At 38.8% G+C, this 25691-nt stretch overlaps 2 protein-coding genes across 2 annotated transcripts; both read left to right on the top strand.

Annotated features, from left to right (window-relative positions):
• Positions 1–794: 794 nt before the first annotated feature.
• Positions 795–15079, top strand: LOC139972059 (uncharacterized). The gene is made up of 8 exons (XM_071978955.1): positions 795–1414; positions 2376–2451; positions 2944–3043; positions 3677–3810; positions 4325–4562; positions 6263–6400; positions 6776–6883; positions 7802–15079. The coding sequence occupies exons 1-8, from the start codon at positions 1288–1290 to the stop codon at positions 7856–7858; spliced, it is 978 nt and encodes a 325-aa protein (XP_071835056.1). The 5' UTR covers positions 795–1287; the 3' UTR covers positions 7859–15079.
• Positions 15002–24819, top strand: LOC139972062 (uncharacterized protein CXorf65 homolog). Its single transcript, XM_071978959.1, has 5 exons — positions 15002–15141; positions 17447–17533; positions 17777–17893; positions 20656–20733; positions 21242–24819. The coding sequence occupies exons 1-5, from the start codon at positions 15114–15116 to the stop codon at positions 21409–21411; spliced, it is 480 nt and encodes a 159-aa protein (XP_071835060.1). The 5' UTR covers positions 15002–15113; the 3' UTR covers positions 21412–24819.
• The last annotated feature ends 872 nt before the right edge of the window (positions 24820–25691 follow it).

The raw sequence follows: 25691 nt of genomic DNA, 5'->3' as shown, positions 1-25691 counted from the left end.
TTCCTCATACTGCCATACTTATCCAGCTTTCGTTGTGTATGTACGAACATAACACGATACTTACCCTTAGCAAATGAAGCAAGGCTATGTTTATTTCTGAGTCTGAACGTTAGACATTCGGAAAATGCAGCCAGTCAATCAATCGTTGCAAACTGTTGCTGATGCAGTTGGAAGGGCACTTTTGAGGGCAAGGGAACGACTACAACACGACATACAACCAATCACTGGTACTTGTAGTAGTAGTAGTACCACAAGGCATGGTACCATGGCATGGTACCCATGTAAACATTGCCCCCAGACCAACCACTTTCCGCACTAGGTAAATGTTGAAACAGCTTGCCATACGACCGATCCTTCAATTCCACTTAAGCTAAACTGTATTTTACTTCAGTAGAATTAAATTTTACTTAAGTAAAATGCAATTGTATTTAGCTTAAGTGCAGAATACAATTTAGCTTAAGTTAAATTCAATTTCACTTAAGCTTAATTGTATTCTTCTTGAGTAAAATACAATATTACATTTTACTTAAGTAAAATACAATTGTATTTAGCTTAAGTGCATTTTTATGCTACTTAGGTAGAATACAATTTAGCATAAGTTAAATTCAATTTCAATTAAGCTTTATTGTATTCTTGTTAAGTAAAATACAAATACAATTAAGTAAAATTCATTAAGCTTAAGTGAAAATCAAATTTTACTTAAGTAGAATTGTATTTTACTTAAGTAGAATACAATTAAGCTGAATTAAAATTGAATTTAACTTAAGCTTAAAAGAAAGTGGTAATTTTACTTAAGTAGAATACAATTAAACTTAAGTAAAATGCAATTAATTTCACTTAAGCTTAATTGTTTTCTACTTAAGTGGAATTAGTTCTATCACGAGGTAACTGTTAAAACGGCTTGCCATAAGTCCTGTCCTACCTAGCATTTTTGCAGTACATACAATAGTCTACGATGTAAGCAATGTGCATAGAACTTATTTTATAACAGCAAAGATGATTTGATTTTGGCCTACATAGTTTTCTTTTCACCTTGAACGAAACGTGCATTATTGAGACGTAGTACATACGTCACGGCAGCTTACACCACGTAAAATTGCCGAACCACAGTGACTTGCTTTTTTTTATATCCGGCAGCATACCATCAAGATACTGTGCAACACAGATCACACACCGACGAAATGATAAGAAAACATATCCACGTTACGTTGAAGTGAACACTGAATTGTAGCGACGTAGTGGCTGCCATACACACTTCTCCTAGTATGGTAGTTTAGCTAGCCAAAAATGGCGAAAACGGTGATGAAAGATAATGGCATCGCGTCGGAAGAACAAGTTGCCTTGGTAGAAGTAACAGAAACACTCACAAAGAGTTTACGAGAGGCGTGTAGAGAAGGAGAAACTGCTGCGAGAGGTATGGTTAATACTAACTTAATTGTTACTCAGTGTTAGTGTTACTTCCTTTTCTTGCGTTATGCAACTTACGATTGTATCTGTGCTACATGTACACTTACTTAAAACAGACTTTCTACACATAAAACATAATTATATGTTCTTTAGTATAGTTATGTGCGAAAGTTTGGCCAATATATAAACTGAAATGAACGTTAATGCATTTGCCATTCCTTTTCTTTCACATTTCAGCGATTTTTGTTAGAGAGAGATATGACCTACAAGTACAATTTAAGCCGATGCCCTAGCCTAATTAAGGCCCTACAGTAGAGCTACTAAGGCTACAGCATAAGAACGGAAACAGGTCACTTCGACCAACAACCATTTCGCCCAACTGCCATTTCGCACAACCAGCCTGGTCATTTCGCCCGACCAGCCTGGTCATTTCGCCCGACCAGCCTGGTCATTTCGCCCGACCAGCCTGGTCATTTCGCCCGACCAGCCTGGTCATTTCGCCCGACCAGCCTGGTCATTTCGCCCGACCAGCCTGGTCATTTCGCCCGACCAGCCTGGTCATTTCGCCCGACCAGCCTGGTCATTTCGCCCGACCAGCCTGGTCATAGCCCCCGACCAGCCTGGTCATTTCCCCCGACCAGCCTGGTCATTTCGCCCGACCAGCCTGGTCATTTCGCCCGACCAGCCTGGTCATTTCGCCCGACCAGCCTTGATTAAATATAATACTTTAGTAAGGAAACATTCGGGAATTGTTAGTCGGTAGGATTGATCAGTGTTTAAGGGGTTAGGTTTGATAGGTTTATATGGAGACCGATTCCCCATTGTTTGAACTAGTGAAATAGAAAAAGAATAATTATTCTGACTGAATATTAGTAAAAAAAGAGATTGAGATTGCATGTCAGTGACAACGACTGTACTCATCATATGCATTGCATACACCCAACAGACTTGGTTTCTTTCTTTTTCAGGATCTGCAGAACATTTTCTAGATGACTGTGTTTTGGGGAGCAAAATTTGTGGTGCATATGAAAAAGCCCTGAGAAGGTTAGTATTGATTGATTCTTGCTGCATGTTGAGTTTGTTCCTTTGTGTCTTTCTGAACATGCCATGACATATTAACAGACAATGGGAAACAGTTCCACCATCTGCATAAAGGAGCTCAGATGCGATTACAGCTATTTAACAACTCATAATTAATGAGGTAGTTAATTTTTATCGCATGAATTTGGTATCCCACAAAATGTTGTGTCATCTTTTATTTTAAATTTGGAAATCTTTGAAGAGCTTTCTTAATGAAATTTATTTACTTTGTTATGTTAGTGAAATAAAATCATAAAACAACTTTTAAAGTACTGCTCCCAGGATATCCAAAAGGGAAATTTTATTGCACAATGCAAACAAAAGATTTAGTGTAGCATCAATCAGGAATTCATCAGATTACAAAGCTTAACTTTGCATAATTACTTAATTCCTTAAAATGGGACAAATGTGTGGCCAACGTACTGATACTGTTGGCAACATCTTCCTTCTCCACAGCATTGGAGTTCTGACATGGGCTGCCTATGAAAAGCTTTTTCAGAAGTACTATGCAAGCAAAGAGATCCAAGACTGTTTTAGTGATCTATGTGAAGTTGAGGTACAGTGATAATTAAGGTTTGGTCCATTCATAGCTCCTAATAGTGTGTGCAGGCTACAGTGAGTGGTCATTTGATTTTCCAATGCTTCTCCAGTAATCCGTAGTATATTTGGGCGTGCAGTCATCAGGTTTCTTATTTGATTCCATCTGCAGTCTCACAGTGTGTATAGCTATTAGCTAGAGGATATTGATGATTTATCAATGTGTTTTAAGTCATTTTGCAATATAGACCCATCTCTGTCAGGTAGACTTTAGCTGTGTAGCGTTACACATCCATGGATCAATTCTGTGTGCTGTAGTGCCACTACTTCCATAACTACTATTTGTGATACATAACAGAAGTATCTGGGTAAGAATGTGTTAGAATGGAATGGAATCAGTACTTTCTGATCAATAAATAATCTTTGATTGGAATAGTCTTATTTTCATCACCTTCAATAAAAATCAATAATAATTTGAACATTACTTTTAATATAAGTAAAATCATCTTGCACTCGTAACTGAAAATCAACTGTTGGTTTGAGGGATGTCGTCCTACAACTATATTTAACACAATTTACTCCTGCATTATTCGCCGTAGTGTTCAGCTTTTTTTCGTTGTGATGCAGTGATGGAATTAATTTGTTTACACAGGATGACTGGGACCACTTTCTGGTAGATTGTGACCGGACTTGGCAAAGTCCAGTGGACTATTGCCACGTTAAAAAGCAACAGATTAGGAGATTGGGACCATTGAATGTGAAACTTACAGATGCCAGGACAGGAAGGTGAGTTGATTTTATTGGAAACAACATTCGCTCTTTATGACTACAATGTCATATGATGTGTAGTATAGAAATATATGGTAAGTATCAGTCAGTGTTTACAAGTTTTAGTGCTAAGAACATAACCATTTGGTTGGATGAAGGGGCATAGCTGTAACACCATAGAAGAGGTCATAGGTCATCTTGAAATGAGGCAAATCACTGACATTGAGCAAACCTGAATCAGATTTCAACCAAGATATCTTAACATGTTCAGTGTGCAAAGTGGCTGAATTGACAGAAAAGCGTGTCCTTGATAAGAGTCTACACAGGATATTAACATAATATTTGTTATATTAGCCCTCTATCAGGGAATTGTTCTTTTAGTTCTTCTGGACTGACTCCCAGACTCAGATGAATTATGGACATTTGTCTTCCCTTCATCTCAACTTTGGTAATACTGAGACTCTTGAAAATGTTAACATGTTATTGTATAATTTATAATTTCACTGATATCATAATAATTGTTTTGTCTCAGGGAAAGCACATTGGGATCACATCTGGATGGGTGTAGAAGCTTGGTCCTTGTGTTGTTGAGGCATTTTGCATGACTTCCGTGACGAGAGCACATCCGTGCTATACGAGAGCATGAAGAAGACTTCAATAAGCTTGGTACAAAAATTGTAATTGTTTCATTTGGTGTGATGGCTGGTGCTCAAAGATGGCTGAAGGAGACTGGATTTGATTATGACATGCTCCTCGATCAAGAGAGACAGGTATGGCAATCAGTTTTAGCTGCTCATGGATCGTAGGTTTTAAAGGATCTTCTGGTGGCTGAAGTTCATTGCTTAACACAAAGTTTCTGCATTCTCAGTGGTATCAGATACTTGTAGCAGATATGATTTTGAATGATTGATGAAGATATGAATTTCATATTAAATGATATCTTGAGAAATCATCTGGCAACAACTGAGATATTGATGTCATCCTGACGATTGAGTTGACAATGTTTGTTGTTGCCCTATAACATTCAAATCATTTATCAATGGAGGGAAATAACATATCGTTATAAAACATTGCATGTTGGTAATAATTCCAAGACCAGAAAACATTAACAGCTAAGCAAACTATCTACATATATATTTATATATCCTCAATGATAAATCAATGATGATCAAAAAAGCTTCCAAAGTTAATATACCATGATGACATCACAGACCACCTAATGTGTTCCACTTCCTAGGATAAGTTCATGAAAGGTAGGGTAAAGGCTTCCTTCCTATAGCATTAAATGTAGAGTAGTCACTGCTGATATCACTAAAAGAGGGTAAGAAGTAGCTTCCTTCTCCCTTCTCATGCTCATGGATTTTCAATGAGGACTGTGTCTGAGATCCATGCTGATAGCTTTCAATGAGGATAGGGTAACAGCTCCCTGCCCCTTCAATGAGGGTGGGGTCATAGCTCCCTGCCCATTCAATGAGGGTAGGGCAATAGCTCCCTGCCCCTTCAATGAGGATAGGGCAATAGCTCCCTGCCCCGTCAATGAGCGTAACAGCTCCCTGCCCTTTCACTGAGGATGGGGTCATAGCTCCTTGCCACGACAGTGAAGTAGGTTTACAGCTCCCTGCCCTTTCAACAATGGTGGGGTCAAAGCTCCTTGCCACTTCAGTGAGGATAGGGTAACAGCTCCCTGCCCCTACAATTAAGATAGGGTAATAGCTCCATGCCCCTTCAAAGAGGGTGGGGTAATAGCTCCCTGCTCACAGATCATAATCATTAAATGAGGGTAGGGTATCAGCTCCCTGGTATTATAGTTGCAACTAATAAGTTTGACCACCATAACATAGTGCATGTGGATACTGTATAGGTGATCAAAGACAATAATAAGATGTTGTTCATTCATACTTAGTAAAGATTCCTAAATCCTATTGTTCCATTCAGGTCAGCTGACCGTGGTTAATCCTGTGAGTAATGCACGGTAAAATTACGGGGCATGACTTAAATAAATCTTTGGTTATATGTAACCAAAAATGTTTTGTTATGTTTTGTTTTATGATTTTTCCCCCACACAAATGGTAGTGTATGAATGTACGGGGTTAATCAACGGTCTAGCGTGCGTTACTCACATGATTAATGCACTCCGGGTGTTAATGCTATCGCTGGATGCATTCGGGCTCCGCCCTCGTGCATCGCTTGCATTATCCCCCGATCGTGCATTAATCCTGTGAGTAACGCACGCTAGACCGTTGATTAACCCCTTATTCATGACTTTGTTATGAACATATTTGTTCTTCCAAGATTAAAAAGTATTTAAAAACACATTTTACAATACATAGGGTCTTTGACATTAGGAAAGACTTGTAAGGAGCCTAAAACTTTCCATTCAAGATCTTAACACATTAGGTTGCAATGAATGACTGGAAGATCCCAGTGTTTCAGCAGCTCATTTTCAATTATATATATGTATTCTCAACAGATCTACAAAGCAGCAGGAATGGGTAGGACTGTGTCTGGTGTGTGGAACACTGGAGTCTTGAAATACTACACAGAGCAAACACTGGCCCAGAAGAGACTGCCGGAGGACTTCTCCGACCTTGAAGATGATAAAGAACAGGTAAGATGCCCCACCTCCCCCCCCCCCCTCAAAAAAAAGGAGCAGTTAATATTTGCCTGTATATTTTCTCCAGAAATGTTTATACATGCTTGTATTGTATTGCTTATGCAATGCTTGTCTGCCACTTAAAAATAATGCAACTGCAAGTTACTTTACTAGTGAGATGTTAGTTTATTAATAATTCCTATCAGGAGTGCCATGTAGTGTAACTAAACTGCTGTAATAGAGGGTTTTAATGAGGTTCTGTGAAAGGTGCAATCTTCTCCTGCTCTCTCTCTCTGCTGTTCAATGTAAGGTATCACATAGTCGTTGTCTGTTATCGAGGCTGCTTTGTTAGTTAGTGATTTACAACCATATTGTACTCTTGTTTCTTAGATGGGAGGTAACATTGTGTTGGACGGTGCTGGTCGATACAGCATGATCTATGTGAGTCAGGCATCCACCGATCGCCCTTCTGTTGAAAAACTCCTCGATGTGATCAAGGTAAGGATAAGATGCAGATTAGATATTTCTGGACCGGTTAACTTTCCTTGAAAAGATTAAAATGTCTGACCCGAGTAACTATTCTTGTAAAGGTTCAAATGTCTGATCCGGGTAACTTTCAAATGTCTGACCCAGGTTACTATCCTTGTAAAGACTCAAATTTCTAGACCGGGTAACTATCATTGTAAAGGTTAAAATGTCTGACCCGAGTAACTATCATTGTAAAGGTTAAAATGTCTAACCTGTTTTTGTAGTAACTTGGTGTGACATCCTTCACAGTAGGGATGAACCCTGACTAGTGTATATTTGTGCTGGACCTGTTCAGAGTAAGAGAGAGATGATCATTCTTCCTGTCTCTTCTCTTGATTGTGTATCCCTCTGTATCTTCGTTTTATCTGAATCATTTAAAAGAACTTTTGAAAAAAATCTAAGAATTTAGTGAAAGGATCTCAGACTTTGAGGAAAAAAAGAGGGGGGCAGTTGATATACTCATTGTCATCAAGTATTAAGTTACCAGTGCTATGGGTGAATGGATAAAGGTGGTGAAATTAGAAACAAAAGTTAGCATTTGGAAACCTAGCATCTGGAAAGTTTGTAGGTGTGAGCTCTGGTCAGCTAAAATATGGTGGGTCTTCTGAACTGCGATCTTCTGAACTGTAGGAGAATCCAAAATGAGCTAAAAGTATGCAATTGGATATCACACCAGACATAAAGTGCCAGTTATAAGCAGTTATTCTTCCCACACATGTGGCTGCTAAGCATTGTAAAATAACTCCCAGGCCAATATTAGAAACATTCTTGTTACAGTTATGAGTTAACCAGTGTTACATATCTGGCATATTAAATCAAACCAGTGATTAATTTTATTTCTACCAGCTATGTCTCTATTTAATATCTGTCTGTTTTTGTTTCTCACAGAATCTTGACAGTCCTCATCTCCAGAGTGGGTCGGTCCATCCTCTCTCATCGCATTGAATTTCTCTTTGGAATCTTTTGTACCATTGACTTTATCAGTGACTTATTTATCAATCAAAGTACTCTTTTGGTCGGAGATGGATTCTCTTAATACAAGCTCTCATTGCTTCAGTTACATTGATGAAAGCTAGGATCGAAACCTCCATCGAGTGGTGATACTGGCTGGACGGGCAAACCTGCAGGTAGCGAAGAATGAGTGGTTGTCAAGCAGCGTCTCCGAGCAACCATAGTATCGATTCTCGTTATAGATCAGATTTGAGGCTTCTTTCTCTAGTTTATATGCTTTGCTGTATAGAGGATAGATGGCTTATCCGTGTTGTATCCATAGCAGAGCATATGGACTACTTTATAGTGTAGTTGTCTTCTGTGGCAGTCTTTTGTAGTTGTGTTTATGAAAGCTTTCATTTAAAGCATAAAAGATGGCAATGTTAGCTGGATGTTTACAATGACAGAAAACCAACCACAGAGACAACTACATCTAAGATGTAACTCAGATCATTTATATTTTGAGATATTTTAGAAATATTATTAAATATTATTAATCTTCGTAGAATCACGGGGAAGAAAGTGTGAATGTTGGGTCAGAGATGGGAATGAGAATTTGTTAGGTTTTTGTGTTTATTCTTAAAGCCTGATATCCCTACTGTCCACTGATCAATGAAAATCAGATCAGATCAATTAAATGATAAAAAAGGAGAGAAATATTATTACATAAACAAATATTCTTAGTGTCATGGTAAATGAGATTGTGATTTTTTGGGTTTAGAGGTGGGGAGGAGAATTCAGTTGTTAAGTTAAATGTTCTTTTGAACCATGAATTACCCCCACTGTCATTCTGTGAATGGTTTTGACTTATATGTGAATACAATTCTGGAAATTTAGTGTTTGCAGTCACACAAATCTCATATTTAGGGTGAAGGGTTTCCAACTATTTGCTAACATTACATGATTTGGGTGAGAATGATGCAAATTCAATCTAATACAGATTACAGCTTTAAATAGGAATACAATTAGTTTATAGGTTATGCCTACCTCATCCTTCCCATGTCAATCCCTCTCCTGGGAGGGCTGATATTAACATGCATACTCAAGGAAATATGTAGTGTTGAAAATTAGAGTTATGAAGTTTCTCTTGTAAAGTACTTTGCCCATTTCACAAACCATATTGTGATGAGACACCAGATACATTACACTCTGTACACTAAGTATGGAGAATGCATTTACACAAGGCTAATTAAGAAAGACTTTAGGTTTGATTTATGACAAATTCTAGAATTGAACGAAGTCAGAAATCATTGGCTAAGCAACATTCATTGAGTGCAAATGTCCCTATTCGAGTGTCTTAGTATTATTTCCAATTGCAAGTGTCTTGAGAACCTCTAGCTAAATTTGGTAACATTTTCAGATTTTTTGTTTTTGTTTCGAAAGAGTCAAACAACTAATGTCTACCAAGAGTATAATTGTGAAAATACATGATCACATTTTCAAAGTGTGTTTCTTATCAAATTGGGGTAATGGTAAATTTATCATACCAGGCAATTAATGTCTACCAAGAGAACAATTGTAAAATTATTTTATTACATTTTAAAGGCTGTTTCTTATCACATAAGGATAATGGTAAATTCACCATACCTGGCTTACTGCACAAATATATCGGTACATAACTAAGCTGCAGTAGATTAAGAATTTACTTCACATCTCACTTTCCTGTCTCCTCACAACAACTGCACTCTTAATCTACTGTGTGAAGAGCAGGATCCTTTTAGCACTGGCCTCACCTGGTGACTGGCCCATCTGGTCTACTGCCCTCTTGCTCATTCTACCCTTCTCATTCTAACCAGTTTGGGATTTTTCTGGTATAGATGTTCATACTTAAGACACTTTTCTTGAGCTGTTGATGTAAGTCGCACACATATAATTCTTGGTCAGGTTATCTCTTCTTGGGGTTATTGCTATTTACCCTTAAAAATAAGTAATGCAACTGGAAGGTTACTGATGCCCAGACAGGAATTCTTATTATTGCTTATATATTATGATATGTAAATTATCTACTAGATTTGGTAGATTAGTACAAGATGGCTGTTGCCGTTGTTAGTATATAAAGTAATACTAATATTTTTCAGTGTTGTAAGTATTCTAATATGTACCATGTAACAACTTACTTCTTCATCACTCCAACCTTGAATTCTTATTAATTACAAATCATTGCTTTGATATCTAAAATATCTCTGATGCATATTCATGCTGGTATGTCATAAATTATAATATAAAAGAGGCCTGTCATATTTGAAGTATTTTCTAAGATGTTTCACAAATCACCAACTTACTTATACAATGAATAGAGTGTGCTTCTAGTATAACTATAACTGGTTTTCTCTTGCATATTTCACAAGAACTATTTTGAAACGGTTGAAAGTCAAAGGTGTAAATTGTTTGTTATGTTAAGTTTGTTCTTAGTAATGCTGTGGTAATGGTAGTACTTATTCATACACTCATTTGTTTACACCAAAGTCACAAGGTCTTTCATTGCAGGTATGTGAATTCATATCAGAATATTGTTTGCATCATTAAGCCATTCTTTCTGTTTATGTCCATGAATGCTTGTCTGTAGTTGTTATGCACATGATTTAGAACATATATATGCAATGAATAGAGAGTGTAAACAGAGCCCATCTGACATCATTTGCTATTGGTCAGGTTGGTGCACGTAAGGATCAAGTAACCATTCAGCCAATCATAAACAGCCACATTACCCTCCTCTCCCATCCCGCTTGTATAATGCTCTACTGCTGGGTATATTATTCTTTAGCCTAACTTATATAAAGTTTGAATATCTGGGGGATGTTTGATGACTGGATGATGTTCCATCATGACCTGGTACTTAACTCACCAGGGGGGAGGGGGGAGGGAGGTTGATGACATGTTGGTGCTCAATCACGACCTGATACCTTCACTCACTGGGGAGGGGGGGGGGGGGAGTTGGGTGCTCCAACATAACCTGATAGCTTTACTTGCCTCCTTGGTCAGTGCTATTTGTTGAAATGGATCAAACATTTCTTCTATTATTTTTACTCTGAGTTATTGTAATTGATAAACAAGCATATATACTATGCAGGCAGTGTAATTCAGCTTTGAAAGAATTCCATATCCCAGGCTTATTCAGATTGGTCTCCCATTGCATTCCAACCATATATTACTTGATGTGATCACGTAACAATTAAATATTCTTGAGTTATTTAGTATTTGTATAGTATAAATACACGGAAGTTGAAAGTTTAAACCATTTCTCTTTTCTCTTCATTTCTAAGTACCAATCCCAATGTACTCACAATATGTCTGATACTGGAGGGCACCATGTATAGGTGTGTTTGATACTACAAGGCACCATGTATGAGGTGTTTGATACTAGTAGGCACCATGTATAGGAGGTGTGTCTCATACTACAAGGCACAATGTATAGGAGGTTTGTTTGATACTACAAGGCACCATGTATGAGGTGTTTGATACTAGTAGGCACCATGTATAGGAGGTGTGTCTCATACTACAAGGCACAATGTATAGGAGGTTTGTTTGATACTACAAGGCACCATGTATGAGGTGTGTTTGATACTAGAAGGCACCATGTATAGGAGGTGTGTTTGATACTAAAGGCACAATGTATAGGAGGTTTGTTTGATACTAGAAGGCACCATGTATATGAGGTGTGTCTCATACTACAAGGCACAATGTATAGGAGGTGTGCTTGATACTAGTAGGCACCATGTACAGGAGGTGTGTTTGATACTACAAGGCACCATGTATGAGGTGTTTGATATTAGTAGGCACCATATATAGGAGGTGTGTTTGATACTAGTAGGCACCATGTACATGAGGTGTGTTTGATACTACAAGGCAACATGTATATGAGGTGTTCATGATACTACAAGGAACAATGTATATGAGGTTTGTTTGATACTACAAGGCACCATGTATGAGGTGTTTGATACTAGTAGGCACCATGTATATGAGGTGTGTGTGATACTACAAGGCACAATGTATATGAGGTGTGTCTCATACTACAAGGCAACATGTATAGGAGGTTTGTTTGATACTAGAAGGCACCATGTATGAGGTGTTTGATACTACAAGGCACCATGTATAGGTGGTGTGTTTAACAATTCAAGGCACCATGCATAAGAGTTGTGTTCGATACTACAAGGCACCATGTATATGATGTGTGTTTGATATTACAAGGCACCATGTATATGAGGTGTGTTGCATACTACAAGGCACCATGTGTACGTGTGTCTGATACTACAATGCACCTTGTATAGGTGGTGTGTTTAACAATTCAAGGCACCATGCATAAGAGTTGTGTTCGATACTACAAGGCACCATGTATAGGAGGTGTGTTTGATACTACAAGGCACCATGTGTAAGAGGTGTGTTGCATACTACAAGGCACCATGTATAGGTGGTGTGTTTAACAACTCAAGGCACCATGCATAAGAGTTGTGTTCGATACTACAAGGCACCATGTATAGGAGGTGTGTTTGATACTACAAGGCACCATGTATAAGAGGTGTGTTGCATACTACAAGGCACCATGTATAGGTGGTGTGTTTAACAATTCAAGGCACCATGCATATGAGTTGTGTTTGATACTACAAAGGCACTATGTATATGAGGTATGTTGCATACTACAAGGCACCATGTGTACGTGTGTTTGATACTACAAGGCACCATGTATAGGAGGTGTGTTTGATACTACAAGGCACCATGTATAAGAGGTGTGTTGCATACTACAAGGCACCATGTATAGGTGGTGTGTTTAACAATTCAAGGCACCATGCATATGAGTTGTGTTCGATACTACAAGGCACCATTTATATGATGTGTGTTTGATATTACAAGGCACCATGTAGGCCTATAGGAGGTGTGTTGCATACTACAAGGCACCATGTGTACGTGTGTCTGATACTACAAGGCACCATGTATAGGAGGTGTGTTTGATACGATAAGGCACCATGTATAGGAGGTGTGTTTGATACTACAATGCACCATGTATATGAAGTGTGTTTGATACTACAAGGCACCATGTATAGGAGGTGTGTTTGATACTATAAGGCACCATGTATATGAGTTGTGTTTGATACTACCATGCACCATATATATGAGGTGTGTCTCATACTACAAGACACAATGTATAGGAGGTGTGTTTGATACTACAAGGCACTATGTTTACGTGTGTTTGATACTACAAGGCAACATGTATAGGAGGTGTGTTGCATACTACAAGGCACCATGTATGGGGTGTTTGATACTAGTAGGCACCATGTATATGAGGTGTGTTCGATACTACAAGGCACCATATATAGGAGTTGTGCTTGATACTATAAGGCACCATGTATGTGAGGTGTGTTAATAGGCTACTAAAATGCACCATGTATAGGAGGTGTGGTTTAGGAGTGGTCACAATTATATGAATTATAGAAAAGCATTTCTGGCCACGGGTCATTATTACGTACATTGTGATTGATAGTTCACCAGTAGCACAAGCAAACAGTAAAATTATTTGCATGTTACCATACTAATTAATTGTTGTGTCTTCCGGGACACGTGTGGTTTAAGACAATAGCCTTGTAATCCCAGACGGCTTACACAGAGGAACCAGTCTTTATGTTGGTTGAAGTTTAACCAGGCGAGCTGCTAGTCAGAGTAGCAGCTCCCTGGTTAAACTTTGTGTTTATCAGGCTGGTTAACCGCTTCCTCGTAAAATGTTATTAGGCCTACCTACATGATCAAGGTCAGGAACCCAGGGGAGACGTTAAAATATCAGTACAAAGAAAATACATTTAGAAAGTCGTTACTCCGAACAAGCGGTCGGAGACAATTTCTTTTCTAAATGTAGATGAGGTTGCCATAAAACCAGTAGCCTACATAATATGATGTTATATTTGATGTTGAATTTCATTATTGATGACGATTCAAACATAATGACGTATTGGCGTTGGTTTCATCTGCTTAGGACGTGTATATGTTGAAATTGACAGTCATAATTGTAATCTACCTACACACAAACCGATGTTCCAATGACTAACTTTCGAACACCAAATGTAAACGACAAGCAGTTACAAAACGCGGTTTTCGTTGGACGAAAAACATAACGGAAGTAAACCAAATTTGTTTCTTTCACATTCTCTCAATACTCTGTCTTCGGTATAAACAATATTATTTGTACACTACAATTCCCTTAATCAGTGGAATTTACATTTTATTAGCTAAGTTTGGTAGTCTACAACATTTAAAAGGCGAATTCTCTTCTGTGGGCAAATCGTTGAACGATTATTACGCGCTTAGCGTCGATTACCATAGCAACGGTAGAGATCACGCGGGTTTCAGAATTATGATCAAATTTCATCTCGCTGTAAATATTAAAATTGAATCACGTTATAATAACCAGGCAACTACACGTTATTATCACGCTGTTATAACCACTGTAGATGCGCTAGGTCCTACCATGGCAGCATAACAACCGCGCTTTTTTCATGCATGGAACAATATAATCTCTGCAAACACCTGAACCATTGGAACTGCCGGGTTGGGACTTACAAGATGATAATTATGATTTTCTAGAGTTCCAACATTTGGATATTTTAAAGCTCATCTCTACGTACTGCACACATTATTTGCTGCCAGACTTCATACAGACGGATTTACACAGATTGGTCGGATTATTCAGTGCTCAATGGAACAAATGACGAACAATGGTGGACAAGGACATGCCCAAGTCGGTCGATAGTGGCGTATATGGCACCTGTATCCAGTTAACGGAAGTCAACAATAAACCATTGTCTTGTCAGGCTTAGAAAGAAAATAATACAGACGGGCATCTTCGATTTGAGGATTAGACTACTAAGCAATAAATACTCGTTGTGGAACATGCTTGCCAACGTGATTTTAAAGTAGCCTCGGGCAGTGTACTTTACAGTAACAGTTATTGTCACGTTCAAAGACAAGCGAGTACCAGTTTGTACTCAACCGGGGGAATGAGCAGACTAGTAGTCGAAAAGTCACACAGCAAATATATTCACATAGTAGGCTGGCCTACATAGTGTATTCATCAAGAAGACGCTATATTCACCTCTGAATGGAAAATAGTTTGACGCATTTTATATTTTTGTTTGTTTTCCGATGAAAATTGGATCCTGTATCTATTTTGTCCTTTCATAAAAAAGACATCGCTCAATGATATCAATTAACAGCCTGAGCCAAGATGGTTTTCATTACAGTTCGCTTTGGAGGTAAGCATATATTTCATAAGTTTATACTGTCGATAACACACGTTTATGCTCCTTAATCTATGTTCAATTAAATCTTAAACCCAAGTTGGGAAACGTAATCTTAAATATGCAAAATTGATGTCTGTTGATCGTTTATATGTCACAGACCTTACAGTTTGTAAAAAAATGTTTCAAGTAATCTTCAGTCATAAGAATTATGATAATATCAGAATGCATATAATATGAAACGCGCTTTCTATCAATTATCGTTTTGACTATTGAATGATGGCAGCAGATTCCAAAACACTTGGCAGGCGCCATAGCCTACACAGACCGCCTAGTCGGTTCCAGTGCTTTCGGACCATAGGCGTTGCCAGAATATTTCACATGACAGCGAACGGGTGGGGGTGGAAAGAACAGTTGATGATACCGTGAGGCTTTGGAAGACGTGTACAACACTTGTAAGAAGCCATGCACGTCGTTGGCAGTGTTTGCCTACAGATCGTTCAGGGGAAGGCAGGGGAGGGAGGGGGGGTCCGGGATATAGCTGATATGTTCGAGTGTTCGGGTGGGATGTAAACGTATATGTACAAATTCTCAAGTTACAGGGGCGTATCCAGGATTTTCCAATAGGGGGGGGGGCGCCAGGCATGAATGATGGCCGTCCTGGGGGATGGGTCTAAAGGGAGGGGTGTACAATTTTTGCTTTAAAAGAAGGGCTGAGCTGAAATGCAAAATGGTGTCATATGCATGGGCGGCGATCCGTACTTCCGAGTGGGGGGGATATGACCTTGTTGACTATCTAAGCGTAGCGCCACCATGCGTTGGCGCGAAGCGTACAAGAAAATTTTGGGATTAACAAACCCTCTAGATGGCCGGAAACGGCACTTCCCGAGGTTTCCAAGCGGCATATACCCAACTTTAAAATAAGGATTTCATGTCCGAAATATCTCATAATCAGGATCCAAAATACTTTTTTTTTAAATTTCGGGTGTTATTTTGGGAAAATTGCCCCTGTCAATCTTGTTTCAGGCGCAACGTTAGAATGTTCGAGAGCTCTGTTATATTATTCGATGAAGAAAATGGCCTCATGCAGGCTATTATAGGCCTATACACATGCAATACACAATTACACATAGTTACATTCCTAGGTACCGATTGCTAGGGCATCCAGGTGAAACGTGTATTAAGCATTACCCTGGTTACATGAGATTCTCAGCTGTTCGAGGGAACATGTACGTGTGTAGGCCTACTAAAGGGCCTATATTAATACTATGAGGGTGCATATATGTACTATATCAATACCGTGGGCGCAATAATACATTTTGTTGTTATAGGGCCAATGAAGCCTACAGGCAACTATTTTTGCTTTATAAAGACGCTTTATTTGAAAAGATCGCACTGCGTTTATGGTAGGCGAGAAATGAAGCTAAAAAAGAGCCGTACATTAACGAAGATGCATAAATGTATGCATGAAAATATTCTTATCCCTGGCATTTGGTGGGGGGGGGATATGGTGCATTACATCCCCTCCACCCATTTTCATGGGGGGATATATCCCCCCTCCACCCAGGATCGCCGCCCATGGCCATATGTGATCCATTTTTCGACCTTAATAATGAGCAACATTTCCAGTAAATATGGACACAAAATGCACAATTTAGTATGGCTGGCATGTCATTTAGTGTTTATAGTGATAATACAAACACAATTACCATCTATGTTTCTAAAACTGTTATGCCGCCGAACTTCGCCAGAACCTTTTTTTGGCAAAAAAAAAAATAAAGCATACGGGAGGGGGGGGGGGGGGTTGAGCGATCACTGACATCTCACATAAAGGTCGTCATCAATTTTTTTTTTTCCTAAACTTTTTTTTTTTGGTGACGGCCAATAGGGGGGGGCGCGCGCCTGTTGCGCCCCCCCCCCTGGATACGCCCCTGAGTTACGTAAACTTAGCAACCTTATGAGGCTATGTGAGCTATATTTCTGTTAGTAGAACGATTGAGAGTAGTAACGTATGGTTTATAACTACATTTAATGACTTCAGAATAGAGGGGAAAAGATCAATATATAGTGAAAGATACCGAAGAATGACTGTGAGCATTAGCTAGGAACATGAAATCAATAAATCAATGTACCATGATTATCACGAGACGGAGAAAGGTCGTCGGAGAAATTCAAGGGCGTTTAACTTTTAAAGTGGATATTTTTGTTTCTTCGTTATCAGCCACGGCAGAGCCGTTATGTTTAAAGTTCATATTGAATATTCATATTAAAACAAAAGATATACATAATTGTCTAAGATATATATTTCTGTTGCTTTCAGATGACCAAAGTGCTCTGTTCAATCCAAATTGCAGAAATGTTAATCTGCTGAGAGACATCAAGAGAAAATGTGACTGCAATATAGAAGGTAAAAATATAAATATATCACGTCACTTACCACACGGTAGCTTAGCCTTTACTTTTTAGACCAGCAATGCAAAGCGATTTACAGAATCGTGTGTACTATACGCTCACCATGTAAATGCATCATTTTACTACGTTATGTTTTTATCACGTGATTAGGCTTTATGCAGATTGGCTGTACCATTATTAAAGGAACCATATTCACACTGTTATATGTATTTTACCTGATTAATGTTTCTTTCCACAGAAACGTTCGATTTGTCAGACGAGAACGGAGAGGTTGCTAATTTATGGAGCCACCCTGAAGACTATGGAAGAAACTACTTGACAGAGAGGGGGAATTTTATTCTTGTAAGAGTTGAAAGTAAGTCACAGATATAAGTACGGACACCTTGAGGAGACAACGCATTGAATACTTCACCTATTAAATGCTTATCACCATTGCTACTTAGTATCGGCTAGCAATCGTTTGTCATGTATGATGTTGGTATCCATTGATGTGATTATATTGATGTTCGTTCTATTGATTGTTTTTGGTGCTCTTATTCTTGTAAGAGTTGAAAGTAAGTCACAGATATAAGTACGGACACCTTGGGGAGACAACGCCCTGAATACTTCCACACCTATTAAATGCTTACTACCATTGCTACTGAGTATCGGATAGCAATTTTTTGTCATGTTCTTTAAGATATCTATTAATGTGATTATATTAATGTTCGTTCTATTGTTTGTTTTTTGGTGCTCTTATTCTTGTAAGAGTAGAAGTAAGTCACAGATATAAGTACGGACACCTTCGGGAGAAAACGCACTGAATACTTCCACACCTATTAAATGCTTACTACCATTGCTACTGAGTATCGGCTAATCTTTTGTCATGTTCTTTAAGGTATCCATTAATGTGATTATATTGATGTTCGTTCTATTGATTGCTTATCGGTGCTCTTATTCTTGTAAGAGTTGAAGTAAGTCACAGATATTAGAACGGACACCTTGAGGAAACAACGCACTGAATACTTCACCTATTAAATGCTTACTATCATTGCTACTGAGTATCGGATAGCAATTTTTTGTCATGTTCTTCAAAGGATCCATTAATGTGATTATATTCAGGTGCGTATCCAGGGGGGGCGTTGGGGGCGCGCGCCGCCCGGGTAAGGAAAAGAGGAGAGAAAAAAAGAGAAGAAAAAAAGGAAAAGGAGGGGGAAAAAAAAGAAAAGGGGGAGAGAAAGGAAGGGAAAAGAAAAAGAAGAAAGAGAGAAAAAGGCAGAAAAGGAGGGAGTAGAAGAGAGCCAAGACCTCGGGAAGAGAAAGAGGAACAGTCATAGTTAAAGCGCTGATCCCTATTATATACACAGGGTAGCCAGTGACAGATCAAGGATTACGGAGGGGGTGTGCGCCTCACCGTACCCCTTACACCGACAACTCCATTTTTGACGTTACCATTTTCCCTCTCTCACTAATGTATCTATATAAATACTATATATGGTCTATCATGACGCGTGTGTGTATGGACGCCTTAAACAATTGTACAAATTGTAGTACAATTGTGCTATATGGAACCAACTGTGGCTGGTCTTGAACTCGACCGAGTCGTCGGGGAACATGACGCATTTCGGGAAGGGGGCGACCGCCCCCCCCCCCCCGAGCAACCGAGCAAATTTTCTTTACGACATCGCTAGTAATTTCACACTGGGCAAGTTGTCACTTCCTACGCAGAGCAACATGTTATAGCTGTAACTTATGAGGGACAACTGTAACCGCTTCGCTTCGCCCCTCCCTTGGCAATTACTCGCTACACGCCTGTTCGAATTTGTAAAGCAAAGAGCAGATATAACATCATATTAGTGAGCATTGATATGCATTTCCACGATGAACAGCCTCAAAAAACTGTCTATGTGTGTAGTCAAAGGCGTAGGAGCCCAATTGGATTTGGGGCTGTAACGACTTGCCCGAAAAAAAGCCGAAATTTTTTGCGCGCTTCGCGCGCGCGCGTTCAACATATCGATGCCAATATCATATAAGCAAGCATCGGTCATTACATTGCATGGCATCGTGTACCGCACGGTCCGTGAAAGTTGCACAGTATACCGCCGGATGCTAATGTAAACAACCAAATGTCTTATGTAGATGGAGAAAAAGCATACAGATCCATTTATGTCAAAACTCTCTTTTACAGTAGTAATGTCAGCCAAGCTTAGAACTTTATTTTAATTACCAAGGAGATCATTTTTAAGCTATTCATTGCTATTTATTTTTCTTTCAGTAGGTGCCCGAAAAAAGGGAAAAAATACGGGACTTACGCCTATGTGTGTAGTGTTCGGTTTCGATATACCTGATATCGGAAATATCTGCTATTTTTCATTTCCGAAACCAAGTTTTATAATAGCCATTATTAGAGGTTGCAATATTTCTACACCAATAAATTAACTGTGTCGGAATTTTCGAAAATTTCCTCACCAACATTCTTCACCATACTTTCTTCTACTCGTTCAATTTTGACCTGTCTATTAGGGGTTCAAGGAGGTTTTTCTATATTGGTTGTCCATAGATTGAATTTTTTGCAACATTATGGGTATGTTTTGAAGTGATTTTTATTCACAAAAAATGTTAATTTTCAAATTCTCAAGAAATAATGGGCTTAAAACCTTGAAAAGTGGGGCTTTCGGATATTGTGGGCCGTGACGTAGAATCACCTACAAAAGCAATGATCCATAGGACATGCAATGAGGTCGAACATGATGTGTGCCTGGTGAAAATCTTCAAAAAGGTTATGGATGGAAAAAAAACTTTGGGAAATACTTGGTTCTCAGGCAAAAGTGTACATCTGGTTGGTCATTTTCAAGCCCGAGAAGTGCCATTTCCGGTGATCTGGGGGGTATCAAAACCAGAAATTTTCTTGTACGCTCCGCGCCAACCGATGGAGGCGCTCCGCTTAGATGGTAATTCGCGCCCCCCGGGTTAGAAAATCCTGGATACGCGCCTGATATTGATGTTCGTTCTATTGATTGTTTATTGGTGCTCTTTATAACTTTTGCCTATCGATACTTTAGTCCATGAAACTGATAAATTTGTCTGTCCACCGGTTGAATGTTGGTTACCTTATGGTGATGTTTATTTTCCTTGCAGGAAACGAGGCTAGTGAGGATGACCGAGTGACTTATACACCTATGTTATACGGAATGGAAAACCAAACAGAATTCTTAGGTAAGATCATCAATGAATGAAAAATCTAAACATCTAACTTACTTCTATATTTAAAACAAGAATGAACTTGATAGTTAACAAATGTGTCATTAATTTCAAGAATGTTACTGACCAAACATGATAATCGCACATTATCACATACTTACTGCATATTTAAATATGTAAGTAGTATATTTAAAAGGTAACATTAGTTCGTAGATCTCAGCTATTTCATACTTGACATGGCTTCTTATTTGTAAACATATGTTGTCTAGTTACTAGAAGAAAAAATCACAGTGGGAAAATGGAGGTGAGGCCCGGGAAGGGTTTGGCAGTGTGGTTACGAAACTGCAAGAATCATGCTGATATCATCATGGTATAGGGATAGCGTAGTGTTGCCTTACATCATCATTTCAAGTGTTAAGGGAGATCATTATTTATGTTGCGAAAATTAGGTTTGTAATTGCATGGGTGATTCTAGCTTTGCTATAGTTTTCATTCGAATGAATTGTTCTCCGAAATGTTTCAGATCGTTTGAACCCGAAACCTGTGAAGGGCGGTAAACAGAGGAGGCGAGGAGGTGCAGATGACTCTTCATCACCGAAAAATGACAGACGGAGGGGAAGACAGAGTAGCAGCCAACCACCAAAGAAAAACCCAACTCCACCAACTAGATCAGGAGTAGGGGTCAGGAAATAAACATCAGTCTGCATGGCTTATCATGAGTTTCCTTACATCCATTACATTCTTTCGTCTATGATGGTAATACAGATGAAATTGGATATAGTCCCCAACGACATGACATCATTGCATTGATCTGAACCAGAGCCGTATATACGGCTCTGATCTTAACATAGGAGCAGCGCCCTCCATCTTAGATGTGTATAATGTCGTTAGGTGAGACAGTCCACGTTACTATCTTCTTGGGTTCGGATGGCTTCAGTTCCAAGATGGGACATTGCTAAAGCCGGTCCATTCATTGTTGATAACTTGCCTCAGGCAGGCAAGTAACCAAAGCAGTGAAGTCGGTGTGTGTGGTTGTGCGTGTGTATGTGACGCTAACTTTGTAAAAAACGTTGTATTAAAGCTCTGCATCTGCATATTTAAAGGACATTGTTGTTAGGATGTGTAAACTTTGACAGTTTCTCATGGAGGTCAAAGATCATTTCAGGTCAACAGTGATTGAAATATAGAAATTACCTTGTAAAATCAATGTCTTAAGAAGTGGAATGTCAACAGATATGACATGTGACCCGTGACTTCCCAATAACGAATACTAGGTTGCTATCAGTTTGGAGAATGTCAATGGTCATTTGAAGTCACCAGAAAATCTTGAAAGCTCTCTATCTGAAGGAACTTAAGTTTTTTATATTTAAGGCACACGACTGCTCGTATGACCTGCAAATTATTTGCTGGCATTATTGGTGGATGTTGAACATCATTTAATCAGACATTGACTGTATTAATCACTTGTGAAAGAAATTTTTGCAAAATTCAACAATGTGGGTTTTGTTTCATTATGTAAAGTCAAACTTGACAAGCTAATGTACTGCAGAGATTTTTCCAAAAGTCAACTTCCCAATCCTGTAAATACCTTTGCAGATTTTCTTGACCATATGACAGTAAATTATGGAGCGAAAATTGAATATGTAGTAAACTCAATTACGTACTCTTGAAATATATACCATATCTGCACGCTATATAAACAGGGGGAGAGGGAATGTTGCGTCCTGCAGGGACTTTACAGATTCCCCTAAGGTTGATACAGAAGACTTTATACAGCAGATCAATCCCAGCTGAACGTTCTGGTCATTTTACCCTCTGTCACCCCTATTCTCAATTCCACCATTTTTTCTCCACACCTTTCTGTCTCTATCCTTCTGCAGTTTATTCCCCACCCTCTTCCCTTAATCCTCTCTTTACAGTTTATCTCCTACCTCTCCTATCCTCCCTGTTGGTTTCTTTCTTCTCTCCTTCCCTTGTCTACTAATCCTCTTACATCTCTTTTGTGTTCACTCTGCTCATTAACCTGTCTGTATTCTGTGCTTGTATCAGGCCCATTTACTTTTACACATTCAGTGGCGGAGCTAGGGGTATTGGTCAGAGGGGAGAGAATGGTCTGTAGGGGCGCTTTCGACACGGCTCTGGACACTATCTAAGCGGAGCGCCACCACAGGTTGGCGCGGAGCGTACAGAAATTATTTGAGTAAAGATACTCCCTATAGATCGCCGGAAATGACCATTTCCGGGCCTTTCTAATTTGCAGATAAACGGAGAATAAATAGGTGTCATCGCCATTTTGTCAGAACATTACACCAACAAAATGTGACAAATGTCAATAGGTATTTGAGAGCGCAATAAAAAAGTCAATAATCGCGAATAAAAGTGGTATAAAGCTGAAAAGGGCACCAGCAGTCCATTTGAGTCCGTCAGGGGGAGGGGGGGCATCCACCCCCTCTGACTGTATGGACGCTCCGCCATTGGGTGTATAAAACACCTGTGTGAAGAGAGGCAATGGAGATTGAGTGCCTTGCTCGAGGACACAACGTAATGATCTGGCCAGGACTCCAACCTACAAGCCTTAGATCACATGTCCACTGCCTTAACCACAATGCTGTGATTGCATGCCCCTCTAATACCCCTCAATCCAACAGATCTGCTTAGTTACAACTTGTAGGCTGACCCTAGACCTATTTACTGTTTTAGTTTTAATCCATAGATTCACTGTAAAATTCTGATTATCCACCTCTGAATCCATCCTGTTGCTGGTCCAGTAGAATAAAGTGAGGTAACAAATCCTGGTGTACCCATACCGAACCAGGACCCCCAGGGACAAGTTTGTCACTGATGGCCTCTTTTGGAAATCTCCAGTTTCTTAAATATATCAGAAAGGTATAGTGTTCTTTATTACATATTTCCCAGGCCCTAGTTGACCTTGGTTGTTGCCTCATCCCCACCCCCCCACCCCCCTCCAGGCATGCTGATTGAGTATTGCGGCAATGTCAACTCTTTGTGCAACTTGAAGTTAGAAAGACAATCGTAAAAGAAATTCTATAATAAAGAACAAGGAAAACGAAAGATATGGACACTGAGCATCAAAGCAATCAGTAAGTTGAGACAGTTTTCTAATGCTAATACCTCTCTAAACTGTCCTCCCACATGCTTCAAAGCACCCGTATTGACAGTATGAACAGTTCCTAAAACCTTTATCTGATAGAAACATGATATTCATTTTGCTCGCACTAACAATACAAGTGCTTTGAAGCGGGACATGAAAGTACAGCATAGAAAACTCCTTATTGCAAGAGAAAAATAATGTACAAATTACAAAGACATAAAAAAGACAAGTACAAGGTAAGACAATTGAAAATATATATATATATGTCTCTTGTGTATTTTCTCACTATAGTTTGTTTACAAAGATATCTTTATCTTGGAAACGATGTTAATACTTACAGATTTTTACACAGAGAAACTGTTGGGAAGAATTCTTCCATAGTTATAAATGAGTATGTTATTTAGCAGTAATAGCAATTTAGCCAAAAGGCAAATCAACCAAGTAGTTTCTTCTAAAATTACAATTCTGAAAATGAAAACTTATATAACTATAATACTGCAGCTCAATATTTAAACAGCTGGTACTACCACTAGAAAAGAAAATATCGATTCAACATCATTAAAACCATAGACTGCAACTAATAGCATCATGTACTAAGGTTAACAAAAGGAAAAATGCAAAGAGAATTGTTACTTGTTTCAATAATTATGTCAAAACTATTGAATATCGTTAGCAAGGAAATTAGGGTGAAGGAGATTCCAGGGCAACATAAGATTAACATTGGTAATCAAGAGTCCTATTTCATAACATTGAAAGGCCATCTGAAGCTGATTTTGATCACTTTTATGATTTTATTTGATAAAGAAATTTCATTGCAATGGAAGTTTAGTAACATAGCCCTTACTGAGTTTCATTTCAAACAATGGGAACTTCAAAATTACTTTGAAATGTTGACGTCTTCCACTTTTGCTTTATAGCGTGATAAATACTTCTATGGGAAAATATATGGGCACGAAATACTGAAAACAATGTGTAATTGTGAATACCTTGCGTTTGGCAAAAAGAGAAAAGAAATAGGTGCCCTAGTTTGATCAATTCAAACGTTATTTTGAGTAACTATATGTTATGTAAAATTCCTTAATTACCAATTGCATATTGCTTCAACATAGGTGAAGTACCACAAGAGGCTCTTCCCAATTCTTCTCCAAAGGCTTGAGCCTTCAAGACACAAAATGTTCGCTCTCAAAATGAAGGTTACTGATAATAAATTATGATGAATGTCAATGGTTGACTATGTACAATCTGGTTAGAAGTAAAACCATCTACGAGTTATTATCAATTCAGAAATGACTTCAGATACAACTTTAGTCTTGATATGTCATACTTAGAAAGAAAGAGAATACAAATATAAAGTATACAAGTATATAAATATGTCTTCCAAACTGAAGAATAGAAATATTATAATCATCTTTACAATATGCTAAATGTCTGGAATGCCCCTTTAATGCTAAAGAGATTGTGGCATCTGCCCTCGATGCAGTCATAAATCATGTCGGAAGCAGGTCACTTCGCCCAACAACCATTTCGCCCAACTGTCATTTCGCCCAACCTTACCATTTCGCCCAACCAGCCTGGTCATTTCGCCCAACCAGCCTGGTCATTTCGCCCAACCAGCCTGGTCATTTCGCCCAACCAGTCTGGTCATTTCGCCCAACCAGCCTGGTCATTTCCCCCAACCTTGATTAAATATGATACTTCAAAAGGAAACATTCGGGAATTGTTACAGGATACGAACCGGATAATAAGGAAACTTGAGGATGGATCAGTGTGTTTGGGGTTAGGTTTGATAGTAAACGTTCAAATATTAAGGAAACTTGAAGTCCTTTACTTTGTATAACTTTAATAAGGAAACGTTCGAGAA

The sequence above is a fragment of the Apostichopus japonicus genome, chromosome 8 (assembly GCF_037975245.1).
Source record: "Apostichopus japonicus isolate 1M-3 chromosome 8, ASM3797524v1, whole genome shotgun sequence".
In the NCBI taxonomy this organism is placed as follows: Eukaryota; Metazoa; Echinodermata; class Holothuroidea; order Aspidochirotida; family Stichopodidae; genus Apostichopus; species Apostichopus japonicus.
The sequence above is the reverse complement of the archived record's forward strand: the minus strand, read 5'-3'. Positions and strand labels throughout refer to the sequence as shown.